Source organism: Loxodonta africana, chromosome 16, assembly GCF_030014295.1.
Source record: "Loxodonta africana isolate mLoxAfr1 chromosome 16, mLoxAfr1.hap2, whole genome shotgun sequence".
Lineage (NCBI taxonomy): Eukaryota > Metazoa > Chordata > Mammalia > Proboscidea > Elephantidae > Loxodonta > Loxodonta africana.
Genome location: NC_087357.1, coordinates 85,785,465 through 85,799,572, shown reverse-complemented (window position 1 = coordinate 85,799,572; position 14,108 = coordinate 85,785,465). Strand labels below are relative to the sequence as shown.

Sequence of the window (14,108 nt, the reverse complement as noted above, 5' to 3'; positions counted from 1 at the left end):
TATATGTGAAAGAGGTCTTTAAGTGTGAAACACATCTTTATGTGTGAAACACATATGTAAGTATGAAATGTATACATGAAATGTAGTTATATAAGATAGTCATAATTAAAATATAATTATGAAATATTTTTATATATGAAAAATTTTGGTGTAAGAGATATTTTATGTATGAAATAATTTGTATATGAATTATATTTGAAATAATTTTACAAATGAAATATTTTTATATTAGAAATATGTTTATATGAGAAATAATTTTATACATGAAATGTTTTTAGAGATGAAATAATTTTATATATGAATTTTTCATGTTTGAAATATTCAAACATGAAAAATTCATATATACATGAAATAATTTATATATGAATTATTTTTACATATGGAATATTTTACATGTGAAATGTTTTTATATATAAACTATTTTTACAGATGAATTTTTTTACATAAGAAATATTTGTGTATCAATTATTTTATATATGAAATATTTGCAATAATTTTAGTGTAAATTGTTTTTATATATAAAATGTTTTTATATTTGAAGTAGTTTTATAGATGAAATATTTTAATATATGAAACAATTTTTATATTTGAAATGTTTTTATATAAGACATATTTTGTATATGAAATATTATACATGAAATATATTTATATATAAAATATATACGAAATATTCATATATTAAACTTATATATGAAATATACATAAAATTTTTTTGCAAAAATAAATATATATTTTAATATTAAACAGTTATAAACCCCCACGAGTCTGTCAGTTTGTCATACTGTGGGGGCTTGTGTGTTGCTGTGATGCTGGAAGCTATGCCACTAGTATTCAGATACCAGCAGGGTCACCCATGGAGGACAGGTTTCAGCTGAGCTTCCAGACTAAGACAGACTAGGAAGAAGGACCTGGCAGTCTACTTCTGAAAAGCATTAGCCAGTGAAAACCTTATGAACATTGTCTGATATAGTGCTGGAAGATGAGCCCCCCAGGTTGGAAGGCACTCAGAATATGACTGGGGAAGAACTGCCTCCTCAAAGTAGAGTTGACCTTAATGACGTGGATGGAGTAAAGCTTTCGGGACCTTCATCTGTTGATGTGGCACGACTCTAAATGAAAAGAAACAGCTGCAAACATCCGTTAATAATCAGAACCTGGAATGTACAAAGTATGAATCTAGGAAAATTGGAAATCATCAAAAATTAAATGGAACACATAAACCGATATCCTAGGCATTAGTGAACTGAAATGGACTGGTATTGGCCATTTTGAATCAGACAATCATATAATCTACTATGCTGGGAATGACAACTTGAAGAGGAATGGTGTTGCATTCATCGTCAAAAAGAATATTTCAAGATCTATCCTGAAGTACAATGCTGTCAGTGATATGATAATATCCATACGTCTTCAAGGAAGACCAGTTAATACGACTACTATTCAGATTTACCCACCAACCCCTAGGGCCAAAGATGGAAGAAATAGAAGATTTTTATCAACTACTGCAGTCTGAAATTGATTGAACATGCAATCAAGATGCATTGATAATTACTGGCGATTGGAATGCGAAAGTTGGAAACAAAGAAGAAGGATCAATAGTTGGAAAATATGGCCTTGGTGATAGAAACAATGCTGGAGATCAAATGATAGAATTTTGCAAGACCAACAATTTCTTCATTGCAAATACCTTCTTTCACCAACATAAACGGAGACTATACAAATAGACCTCGCCAGGTGGAACACACAGAAATCAAATTGACTACATATGTGGAAAGAGACGATGGAAAAGCTCAATATCATCAGTCAGAACGAGGCCAGGGGCCGACTGTGGAACAGACCATCAATTGCTCATATGCAAGTTCAAGCTGAAACTGAAGAAAATCAGAGCAAGTCCACAAGAGCCAAAATATGACCTTGAGTATATCCCACCTGAATTTAAAAATCATCTGAAGAATAGATTTGACACATTGAACACTAGTGACCGAACACTAGACGAGTTTGGAATGGCATCAAGGACATCATCCATGAAGAAAGCAAGAGGTCACTGAAAAGACAGGAAAGAAAGCAAAGACCAAGATGGATGTCAAAGGAGACTCTGAAACTTGCTCTTGAGCGTCGAGCAGCTAAAGCAAAAGGAAGAATTAATGAAGTAAAAGAACTAAACAGAAGATTTCAAAGGGCCTCAAGAAAAAGTAAAGTATTATAATGACATGTGAAAAGAGCTTGAGATGGAAAACCAAAACGGAAGAACACGCTTGGTGTTTCTCAAGCTGAAAGAACTGAAGAAAAAATTCAGCCCTCGAGTAGCAATAGTGAAGGATTCCATGGGGAAAATATTAAACGATGCAGGAAGCATCAAAAGAAGATGGAAGGAATACACAGAGTCATTATACCAAAAAGAATTAGTCGATACTCAACCATTTCGAGAGGTGGCATATGATCAGGAACCGATGGTACTGAAGGAAGAAGTCCAAGCTACTCTAAAGGCATTGGCGAAAAAACAAGGCTCCAGGAATTGATGGAATATCAGTTGAGATGTTTCAACAAACAGATGCAGTGCTGGAGGCGCTCACTCGTCTATGCCAAGAAATATGGAAGACAGCTTCCTGGGCAACTGACTGGAAGAGATCCATATTTATGCCTATTCCCAAGAAAGGTGATCCAACTGAATGTGGAAGATATAGAACAATATCCTTAATATCACACGCAAGCAAAATTTTGCTGAAGATCATTCAAAAATGGCTGCAGCAGTGTATCGACAGGGAACTGCCAGAAATTCAGGCCAGTTTCAGAAGAGGACGTGGAACCAGGGATATCATTGCTGATGTCAGATGGATCCTGGCTGAAAGCAGAGAATATCAGAAGGATGTTTACCTCTGTTTTATTGACTATGAAAAGGCATTCGACTGTGTGGATCATAACAAACTATGGATAACACTGCGAAGAATGGGAATTCCAGAACACTTAATTGTGCTCATGAGGAACCTTTACAGAGATCAAGAGGCAGTTGTTTGGACAGAACAAGGGCATACTGATTGGTTTAAATACAGGAAAGGTGTGTGTCAGGGTTGTATTCTTTCACCATACCTATTTAATCTCTATGCTGAACAAATAATACGAGAAGCTGGACTAGATGAAGAGGAACGGGGCATCAGGGTTGGTGGAAGACTCATTAACAGCCTGTGTTATGCAGATGACACAACCTTGCTTGCTGAAAGTGAAGAGGACTTGAAGCACTTACTAATGAAGATCAAAGACCACAGCCTTCAGTATGGATTACACCTCAATGTAAAGAAAACAAAAATCCTCACAACTGGACCAATGAGCAACATCATGATAAACGGAGAAAAGATTGAAGTTGTCAAGGATTTCATTTGACTTGGATCCACAATCAACAGCCACGGAAGCAGCAGTCAAGAAATCAAAAGATGCATTGCATTGGGCAAATCTGCTGCAAAGGACCTCTTCAAAGTGTTGAAGAGCAAAGATGTCACCCTGAAGATTAATGTGCGCCTGACCAAAGCCATGGTATTTTCAATCACATCATATGCATGTGAAAGCTGGACAATGAATGAGGAAGACCGAAGAAGAGTTGACGCCTTTGAATTGTGGTTTCGGTGAAGAATATTGAGTATTCCGTGGACTGCCAAAAGAAAGAACAAATCTGTCTTGGAAGAAGTGCGGCCAGGACGCTCCTTAGAGGCAAGGATGGTGAGACTGCGTCTTACATACTTTGGACATACTGTCAGAAGGGATCAGTCCCTGGAGAAGGACATAATGCTTGGCAGGGTACAGCGTCAGCGGAAAAGAGGAAGACCCTCAGCCAGGTGGATTGACATGGTGGCTGCAACAATGAGCTCAAGCATAACAACGATTTTAAGGATGGCACAGGACAGGGCAGTGTTTCGTTCTTTTGTGCATAGGGTCGCTATGAGTCAGAACCGACTTAACGGCACCTAACAACAAGAGTTATAAAGGAAAAATATCTACTCATGAAATATTTTTACAAAACAGATACTTTTACACAAGGAAGGTTTTTGTAAAAGAAATGATTTTATCTATGAAATATTTTTATAAATTTAAATATTTATGTATGAAATATTTTACATAAGAAACAAGCCTTTATGTTGAAACATGTCTTTATAAGTGAAATACATCTTTTTGTGTGAAACACTTATGTGTGAAACATGTCTTTATGTGTGAAACACATCTTTATGTTGAAACATGTCTTTTTCTGTGAAACATGCCTTTATGCGTGAAACTATGTTGAAACACGTTTTTCTGTTGGGAAATGTCTTTATTTGTAAACCATGACTTTTTCTGTGAAACATCTTTTTGTGTGAAACATGTCTTTATGTTGAAACATATCTTTATGTTGAAACTCATCTTTATGTGTGAAGTTTTTATTGATGAAACACCTCTTTAACACTTCTTTAAGGGTAGAACTCGTCTTTATGTTGAAACACATCTTTGTGTAAGAAACTCTGCTTTAGATTGAAACACGTCTTTATGTGTGAAATGCATGCATGAAATATAGCTCTATAAGTGTGATACATTAAGAAACGTAGCTATAAATGTAGTTATATGTGAAATATCTTTATATATGAAAACTTTTAATATAAGATATATTGTTTGTAGAAAATGTTTTACATTTGAAATTTTGTGTGAAATATTTTACATGAGATTATATATGAAATGTTTTATATATGCAATATTTTATATATGAAATGTTTTATTTATGAAAATTTTTATATATGAAATATTTTTACATAACTATACTTGAAATGTTTTCATAGATGAAATGACTACATATAAAATGATTTTTATATTTCAATGTTTTATATTTGAAATATTTTTATGCATGAAATATTTTACATATGGAATATCATTATGTGTAAAACATTTTTATATAGGAAATACATTATATATGAATTTTTATATATGAAATATTCGTATGTAAGAAATATTTTACATAATTTTTATGTGAAATTCTTTTATATATGAAATGATTTTATATATGTAGTAGTTTTATATATGAAATATTTTTTATATATGGCGTTTTTATATAGGGACCAGTTTTATACATGAAAAGTTTTAGCATGAAATACCTTTATATATAAAATATTTTATGTATAAAATATTCACATACATTAAATATTTCTATATAAAATATTGCATAAGAAATATTTTAATATTATATATTAAATATATTTTTAAATAAAACATAAGAAATATTTTTACATATCAAATATTTTAATACAAGAAATGGCTTTAGAAAAGGAATATTTGAGAAATTTCAATATAAGAAATGTTTTCATACATGAAATGCTTTATTCTTTCAATACTTTAAATATTTCCCTCTACCAAGTCTGGTATGCAACCTGTGGTCTCCAATTCGTCTACCGCTTGGGTTAAATTGATAAGGGCCGGAGAGGGGGTGGGGATGGATATCTTGGTGCACAAACAAGAGGTTAGGGGAACTGTCATTATAAGTACAGCTTTATGTAGGTGCACCTGCTGCACCATGGGTTTGTATATTCTTACACTCTCACACATATGCTCATAGGAGGCCTGTGCCTGGCCATGGTGGAGATAGGAAGGAGGGTCTTAGCTTCAAGAGGTACAAACATAGGCCCACATTTGGAGAGATGCGAGGGAAAGGCTGAGCACCACAGCCTAGGAGGAGCCCCAAAAGCCTGGGGAAAGGGACCCCTAACCATCATTGATGAGGGGGGCACACCCCTGTCCTACCCAGTGCTATGCCAGGGTGCAGAGTTCTTTTCAGGCTGCAGCACCCCTGAAGACAGCACTAACCTGGCAGGAGGTCATGGGCTTTGAGGCAATGTGGTAGGTAGGCAGTGCCCCCACATCCCCATCTCCCCATCTCCTGCCTCAGGAATGAATCCCTGAGAGCCTCTCTGCAAATAGCTTGTCTGCATGAACTCCCGGTTCCTTCACATAAAAGCTGGGGATCCTGGGCTAGTTCTCTTAAACTCTGAGAACTATGCTTTCCTTATCCATCAAATGTGGAGAAATAAAGCCAAACTTATAAAATGTTGGTGAGGATAAAATGATACACTAGTTGTGAATCTGAAGCACATACCTGGTGGTGCATGCATCTTGACAAAACTCCCTGGGGATTCATGTGTGATATACCCCACCTCCCAGGATGTACAGCCTCACACGGAGTAGGGGCTTCATTCATATCAAGCCCCCTACCCCCACCCCATGCTCTGAGAGTTCTGATGCGTGAGCACATTGCAGTCCAGCCCAACAATTGGTAATCAGAGCAGCCCACTGATGCAGCTTCAACCATAAGCACAACATCTGGGGAGAGTAAAGGGGTCAACTCTTGACTCTGGAAGGTAGGGCCAACTTGGAGAAGTGCAAAGAGCCCTGAACTGGGAGTCAGACCTGGCTGCTGAGGCTCACCTCATCACACCCGAGCTTGGACCATGCCCTAGTCATATCCTCTCTCTTCAGCTCAAGCTTCCCACCTGCCTTGTGCAGTCCTCCCTCCAGAAGAAGCCTGTTGGTGGGCATGGGGTGGGAGAACCTGAGCGCTCACCTTGTCACCAGCAATACCTGTCTCAGTTCATTTCCACCCCTCTCCACAGGGGCTGGGGCTTTCAGGACTCCAGGAAAAGTATCTTACAATGGTTTCTACAAATGGATAGATCGAGGTTCCCAAACCATTCATTTCTCTGCTGGTTGATTTGAAACGTCAGCTGTATCAGTCCTAAATTCTCATCTTGATGTGGTCTGGTTCCAGACTTCACTCCTGTCTCACAAGTGTTGTTCCCAAGAGCATTTACCAAGAAAATAAGCCTCCTACATGTAAGCCTTTCTCTCAGAGTCTGTTTCTTATGGACAAGTAACATTGGTTTTCCACCTTAGAGACAATTATTAGCTCATATGGTGGTAGATCCGAATGCAACAAGTCCCACTAGGGTGCCATCGCTATGGCCCTTTGCCTGGGAAGCCAGGTAAACCACCAGGAGGTCTAAAACACCCAGGTCCTTGTGCTCAGTGCCTGGGTCTGTGTCATCAAACTCATACCCACTTCTTGCTGGGCTGGCGACTGCACCACACAACAGTCTCCACAGTGCAGCAGGGGCCTGTGCGGCTCCATTTGGTGGCTCAAGAACAAGTGTGACATTTAACCCAGTCCTGACCTTCCCCTTTTGGCTGAGCTAAGATTGAAAGAGGAATGGTGGCCTGCAGTGTTCCCTGGTGGCCCAGAGGCCCTCTGCACTGCTCCTTGGTGAGACATGCACCTTTGCACTTAGCCGTTTCATGTTTGGGTCTACTTGTTACCTCAGCCTGTTGTAGCTTGTTCTGACTCTCCAGAGTCTGCTTCATTTCTGTCTCCCCTCAGGGGGCCAAACAGGCACTCAGGAAAGTGCGTTTTTATTGCTCTAGTCTGACAAGCAATCGGAATTGCCCGTTATAATCCCCCTCGCACACTTCGTAGTGGCTGAGAGCTCAGATGTGAGATTTGTTCTCAAAAAATATCTTGCTCTACCCAAGGACTTGGGCAGAAGAGGGTGGTGGGACAAAAGCAGCCCTCCTGGAGATCAGGCATCAGCCAAGGAATGCACCCCTGTCTCCTCTTCACCAAGGGTTTGGGGCCCCTTTTTGTTAATGCTGAGCTAGAACGGGAGTGGGAAGCCAGGGTGAGTGTGCCCCTGAGGGGTCCTTGATGAAATCCTATTCTGCTGCTGCTTCCCGTTAATGCTCACCAAGAAAGCAGGGTAAGAAAGGGATGTGGATGTGAGAGGGGTACAGAATTCCTCACAGATGTCCTCTGGTCAAACATTCCAGGGCTCTGGCCCCTAATCAAGTTCAGGGATGAGGAAGAAGTGATGGCCCTACAGCCAGTTCACACTACAAAAAACAAGAACACTCTCAACACCCGCTAATGGAAAGAGATGCTGATTTTCAGTCAGGAACACATTAAATTCTTTACTAGGTCACAGATCCCATTCTTATACAGAAATTAAAGCTCTGTATGCTTTTACATCACTAAAGCTCAAAGAAAGGTTCCATACACTTTCCTTTTCATAAGTACAATAAGCATTTTTCCCCTGATTTTGTAACGACCCATAGCCCACATACCTCATCTGGTCCTCATACACAACACAGAGGCATTAAGTGGCTGACTGAAGGCAACAAGGCCACCACATGGGCATATCTGTCCCACCCCCACACCTGCCCAAGTGTGGGACACCCATCTGAACCCCAGGAAGGTGCCAGGCACTCCTTGGAATGAATCTCTCTGCCTAGCAATGAAGCAGGAATGCAGAGTTCTTCCTTGTAAATAAAGCCTCTTTATTTACACTACCAGAGGCCTTTACTCTTGGCAAAAAAAATACAAAGAAAACAAAACAAGAATAAATTGAGTTAGGCCTCACATTCTGTGAAAAACATTAGGTGGTGAGGTGGGGAGGCTGCTTTTTATTGTCAAGCATGTACAGTTGTCAGGGGGTTGAGTCTCTGAATGGGGCCAAAATCAAACTGCCGAGTTCCCCGCACAGGGGACTTTCTACTTTCTTGACTTTGAGTAGCCTTATGCTTGGCATTCTTGCCTGGGAAAACCTTCTGTCATGGATTGAATTGTGTCCTCCCAAAAATATGTGTCAACTTGGTTAGGCCATGATTCCCAGTATTGCGTGGTTGTCCTCCATTTTGTGGTTGTAATTTTATGCTAAAGAGGATGGGGGTGGGATTGTAACACCACCCTTCCTCAGGTCACCTCCCTGATGCAACGTAAAGGGAGTTTCCCTGGGGTGTGGCCTGCACCACCTTTTCTCTCTCAAGAGATAAAAGGAAAGGGAAGCAAGTAGAGAGTCGGGAACCTCATACCAACAAGAAAGAGGTGCTAGGAGCAGAGCGTGTCCTTTGGACCTGAGGTTCTTGCACTGAAATGCTCCCAGACCAGGAAAAGACAGGTGCATCACAAAGACCTTCCTCCAGAGCTGACAGAGAAAGCCTTCCCTGGAGCTGACACCCTGAATTCAGACTTCTGGTCTACTGGATTGTGAGAGAATAAACTTCTTGTTAAAGCCATTCACTTCTGGTATTTCTGTTATAGCAGCACTAGATGACTAAGATACCTTCCTACCACCTGGCTGCATAACATGCTGGCAGAAATGGCCAGGCCAGGGGAGGGTGAGAGGATGTGTTCTCTCACCCACACACCCCTCCTCACAGCTGGCTGATCTGGGCCCAGGCTGCTCTAGGACCCCACAGGACAGAGAAGTGGGGTCCGCAGAAAGAACCATTCCCAGATATGAACATCCCGAAGCTTAAGTTATTTGACCAAGGCTAAATCTGCAGATAATCCCCATATATATACGTATAAGGCATTCTAGTAAAAGCTTTTTTGTTTTTAAAACACAAGAGAAATTATGGTCATTTCTATCACTAGCCACCCCATTCAAGAAATACTGAAAAAAAGTCCAAATCTGGCATATTTAAACCTGGACTTGCATTACAGAAATTCAACAGGAAGGCATGAATACAACATTTAAGGAAATGTGGGACAAGACTGCACAGCTGTTTAAAAGTAGCAAGATGGATTCTGGACGGCTGGGAAGCTCTCAGTCACAGTCCACCTTGAGACCTTCCCCAGTGGTTCGGTGATCCTGTGCTGGGTCCTGTAGACCCTGTGTGCACATGTGTGGTGGGGGACACTGCCGGTGGACATCTTTCTGGGGCCAGGAAAGTTGAGGGGCGGTGGGGGGGGAGGTGGTGGTGGTAGTGGTGAGGAGTCCTACTCTAGTGAAATGGAGAGGATTATGTGGATTTCTCCTAAACCTGGCAACTGTTTGGTGTATCAGAAAAGAGGTCACGCTTCCAGATGGTAAATTTTGGAGGGCCTTGTCTCCTTCTGTGACACATTCAGAATTCGTGGGCAAAAAAACAGTAACTAGGGTGTGGCATGAAAAAGATCACACATTCAAATACTTTGCAAACAATTAAGGAAGGAGACACAGGATTTTGGGGCTTTTGTCTCTGGGCTAAATTTGGCTAAGTTTCCATGTATCATGGCCCTTGGTGAGAGCTGGAGACAAGACTGTCTGGAATGGGGCTCACCATGTTGAGGACATGACACATGACACCAGCATCCTTTTCCCAGTAGGTGCAGAATAAATGCATCTGACACAGTGGGTCAATTCTCACCTGGTAATCAGCCCTTTTGCTGCTCAGCATCAAATTACAACATCTTTTGACTGTCATTTAGGACTCAATAAACATGACCAGTTCAGCAAAAAACGAGCTCTTAACAATCTTGGGGTTTAGTGTTTCAGAGTTGGGGCAACTGAGGGTGGGAGTGCCAGAGGAGGCCCTGAGAGAGAACGGGTGCGGAAACGGACCAGTGGCAGCATCCTGCAGGGAGGCTGTGAGTGCACCCGTGGGGGGTGCTGGCACCTTGGACAGCAGGTGAGGGCCTCGCACTTCCCCATCTGCATGCACTGGCACTTCACTCCACCTGCGAAGCTGATGCACCTCCCCTGCAGGGAAGAGAAGAAGGTGAAGGTCACTGAGAAGCCACTTAAATTGGGACCACAGGCTTTAGGTCCTTTGGCTCATGTCGGTCGGCTTCTGGACCCATGAGGACTGACAGGTATGCCTGTTGAGGCTTTTCTTCTCCCTGGAGTGTGGGCCTCCAGCATGGACTCTCCTTCCAGACTTGGAGTGGGTGTACTCTCCTGTAGAAAGCCTCCCCTGCCCTCCCCATGCTGCCTCAGGTGCCCTGGCCTCTCGGACCCGTTTTGTCTGGTATTGAATTTGTCCTCTTTGCCCATGGACTGGGGCCTGTGGGAACAAGGACGAGGCCTGTCTTCCTTCCATGGCCCCAGCTCAGGCCTTGGCTCCAGGAGGCTCTCAGTGAATATCTGCTGAAGGATGGCCCCTCACCACAGCCCTGAAGCTGGCCTCTGAGGCCCAGGCAAGGATACACGGCCAAGGTATGGGCTTTGTAAGTAGAAGAAGCTGCGACATCTGGCTTGTGAAGAGAATGATCCAGACCCTTTGGGACATCAAAACCTGTCTGCAGCATCAGCTGGCCCTGGCTTGCTGTTGTCTCTGCCCCCAGCTATCTCAGGCTCTGTTGAGCAACCCCAGTTTTAACTCGAGGGTCCCATGTGCCAAGGAGAGTGGTTAGAGCACACTGGCCAGCTGGCATTATCTCCAGCCATACTCTAACTCCAGAAGCAGCACACAGTAAGAAAAGGCCACCAGTGTATTAGGGAAAGGAGACCAGGCCCCTAAGCTCACTTCCAGAGAGCAGTTCCTCGAGGATACACAATGGATGCCTTAGGTCAACACACACCCACTGGCCCCCAAGGCAGCAAAGCCTTATTAGAACAGACGGCAAAGCTCCCTCTGTGCTGCCCACACATCTCTGCTTCAGCCCAGGGCTACTGCCCCTCCTTGCCTATTCCCTCCCTCAGGCCTTGTGCCCCTTGCATTGGGCCCCTCACATTTTGCCTATCATGTTCCTCACACTGGGCATGGTGCTGACTCTGATAGGCCCTGCCCTTAAAGAAGTTTCTATCTCAATGGCCTTCTACGGTAAGCTGATTCATGGTCTCCAAAGACATCCAGATCCTAACCCCCAGAACATGTAAATATGTTAGCTCAGATGGAAAAAGGGCTCTACAAGTGAAATGAGGTTAAGGATCTTGAGAGAGGAGAGTGACCTGGTTTATCCAGGTAGGCCTAAATGCAATCACAAGTGTCCTTATAAGAGGAAGGCAGAGGAAGACTTAACCTGGAAAGAGGAGTAGATGTGATGGAGACAGAGAGTTTAAGATGCTCTACTGCTGATGGCATTCCTTGGCTCATGGAGGAAGGGGCCATGAGCCAAGGAATGCTGGGAGCACGGCTCCAGAAGTTGGAAAAGAAAAGAGAAGTTCTCCCCTAGACCCTCTGGAAGGAGCGAGGCCTGGCTGACACCTTCTGTGAGGTATGGAAACCAAGTGCGGTAAAAAATTCGATCTTTTGGTCTTGGTTCTGATTCTGGGACCATACCCGAGGGCAATGACTGGGGGCCAACCTATCTAAGAGGAGATCACCTGGGGGCCCGATGCTGAATAAACCTCAGGAGGTCATGGGGTGAGGTCAATAAAGGCCTGGGAAGATGGAGGCTCACCGGAGCTTCCTGGGTTGAAAAGTGAGTATTTGGCTCTTGGGAGAAGTATAAGCATAATTTGTGGGGACACAGATGCATTGTGCTGAAGAAACCCCCCCTTCCTCACCTCAGGGTGTACATGTCAGCCCGTGGGATGATAGATTAGAAATTCATCAAAAAATATAGAAGGGAAAAGTACCAGAAGCAGCAGAAACCCTGGACCCAGTAGAAGGCACAGCAGTCAGCAGTACCCTGGAGAAATAACAGCAGAGCCCTGAAGAAGCAGAAGCCAGCACCCACTGAACAGAGAAATGGCAGCAGAGTGATTGGAGAGGAGTGAACCGAGAGCTATAATGCGCTTAGGGATGCAACATCAATAGCAATGGACACCATGAGCAGGCCCAGGTAGAGGAGAGGCCTGGGAGACAGTGAAAGGCCCAGAAGCAGAACCAGCAGGCCCACACATCCAGTGCAAGTGGTAGCAGTGAGAGGCCCAGAGGAGGTGGTGAGAGGCCCAGAGGGCTTTCATGGTGCTTATGCAGGGGGCTACCCACTCCACTCTATAGAGATTAGTGGTGGCATGGCAAGGCCCACAGAGCTTGGGTGTCACCCTATGCAGGAGGCTGCCTGCAGAGCTTGGGCGGAGTGCATACAGGGGGCTCACTGGTGAGCAGTTCCATTTTGACAGCTGTCATAATGTCAGGCCAGAGCTAAGGTGGCCCAGGGCTGTCCCAAGGCTGCTGGTTGAGAGCTGGACCAGTCAGCAATGGAGGCAGAGCCAGCCAAGAGGAGCTGCAGAGAGAGAGAGTGAGAACCCAGCACCTAAACGATGGCATAGCTGCTGACATCTGAGCCACAACGTGCCCACCCAGTGATGTAAGAGTGAACATCAAACATCGGGAAGGGTGAGTATGTCCCCTTAAAGGGGGTCCTTCTCCTACAATGCAAAGTGGGGTACATATAGTCTCCATCCTGCCTGAACAGTCTTCAGAGCCTAGTGGGGACCTGCTCACCATGGATCTGTTCCCGGTGACTGCTGTCTGCTTTCTGTGAGTAATGAAATGGCTTTCACTTTGCCAATACTGTATCTCATGTGTGCAAAACTTCAGCAGACTAGACGTACACAGCACCCACGGAGGGATTAATGCTACTGGTTAGGGTCCTCATCCCAGTAGTCTTGTGGCTATATGGGATCTTGGGACAGACTCTGAAGCATACTGCATGTGCAGAGCACTTTGATTTTAGTCCAGTGAGATCGCTATGGACTTCTGGCTTCCAGAACTGTGAGATACTAAATGTATGTTGTTTTAAACCACTTAGTTTGCAGTCATTTGTTCCACTGGCCACAGGAAACCAATATACTTGCTCAGGCAGAGAACCCCCAATAAAACCACAGCTTCCAAGATCCCTGGGTGGCACAAATGATTTGTACTTAGCCCCTAACCCAAAGATTGGAAACTCTAACCCATTCAGTGGCACTGCAGAAGAAACAGGCCTGCAAATCTGCTTCTGTAAAGATTACAGCCAAGAAAACCTCATGGGAAAGTACTCCCTTGTAATGCACAGGGTCTCCAAAGTCACGAACCAACAACAAAATCACAGCTTCCAAAACACTGACAGAAAGGCCAGTTGTAGACACACTGAGCATGTAAACATTGAAGACTCATTATGAATCTTCTGAATTGTGGGTGTCATTTCACTACCACCACTGCACACATATTCAACACTAGTTCCTTGTGGCTTAGGGTCACATTTAGGATCTGATCCATGAGGGATGTTGAAAAATTTCTGCATTCCTAGAATAAATCCTACTTGGTCATATAATTCTTTTAATATGCTATTGGATCAGTTTACTAGTATTTAGTTGAGAATTTTGGCATCTGTGTTCATTCATAAAGGACACTGGTCTGTAGGTTTTTTTGTGGTAACTTTGGCTTTGATATCAGGGTAATGCTGGCCTCACAGAATG

The 14,108-nt window shown here is 43.1% G+C and overlaps 1 protein-coding gene across 1 annotated transcript in view; it reads right to left on the bottom strand.

Moving 5' to 3' along the window:
- Positions 1 to 10,301: 10,301 nt before the first annotated feature.
- Positions 10,302 to 14,108, bottom strand: part of ANTXRL (ANTXR like) — a 112,361-nt gene continuing 108,554 nt past the window's right edge. Inside the window, exon 16 of the mRNA XM_064269093.1 lies at positions 10,302 to 10,517. Within this exon, the coding sequence (XP_064125163.1) occupies positions 10,302 to 10,517 (216 nt within the window). The remainder of the gene's footprint in view (positions 10,518 to 14,108) is intronic.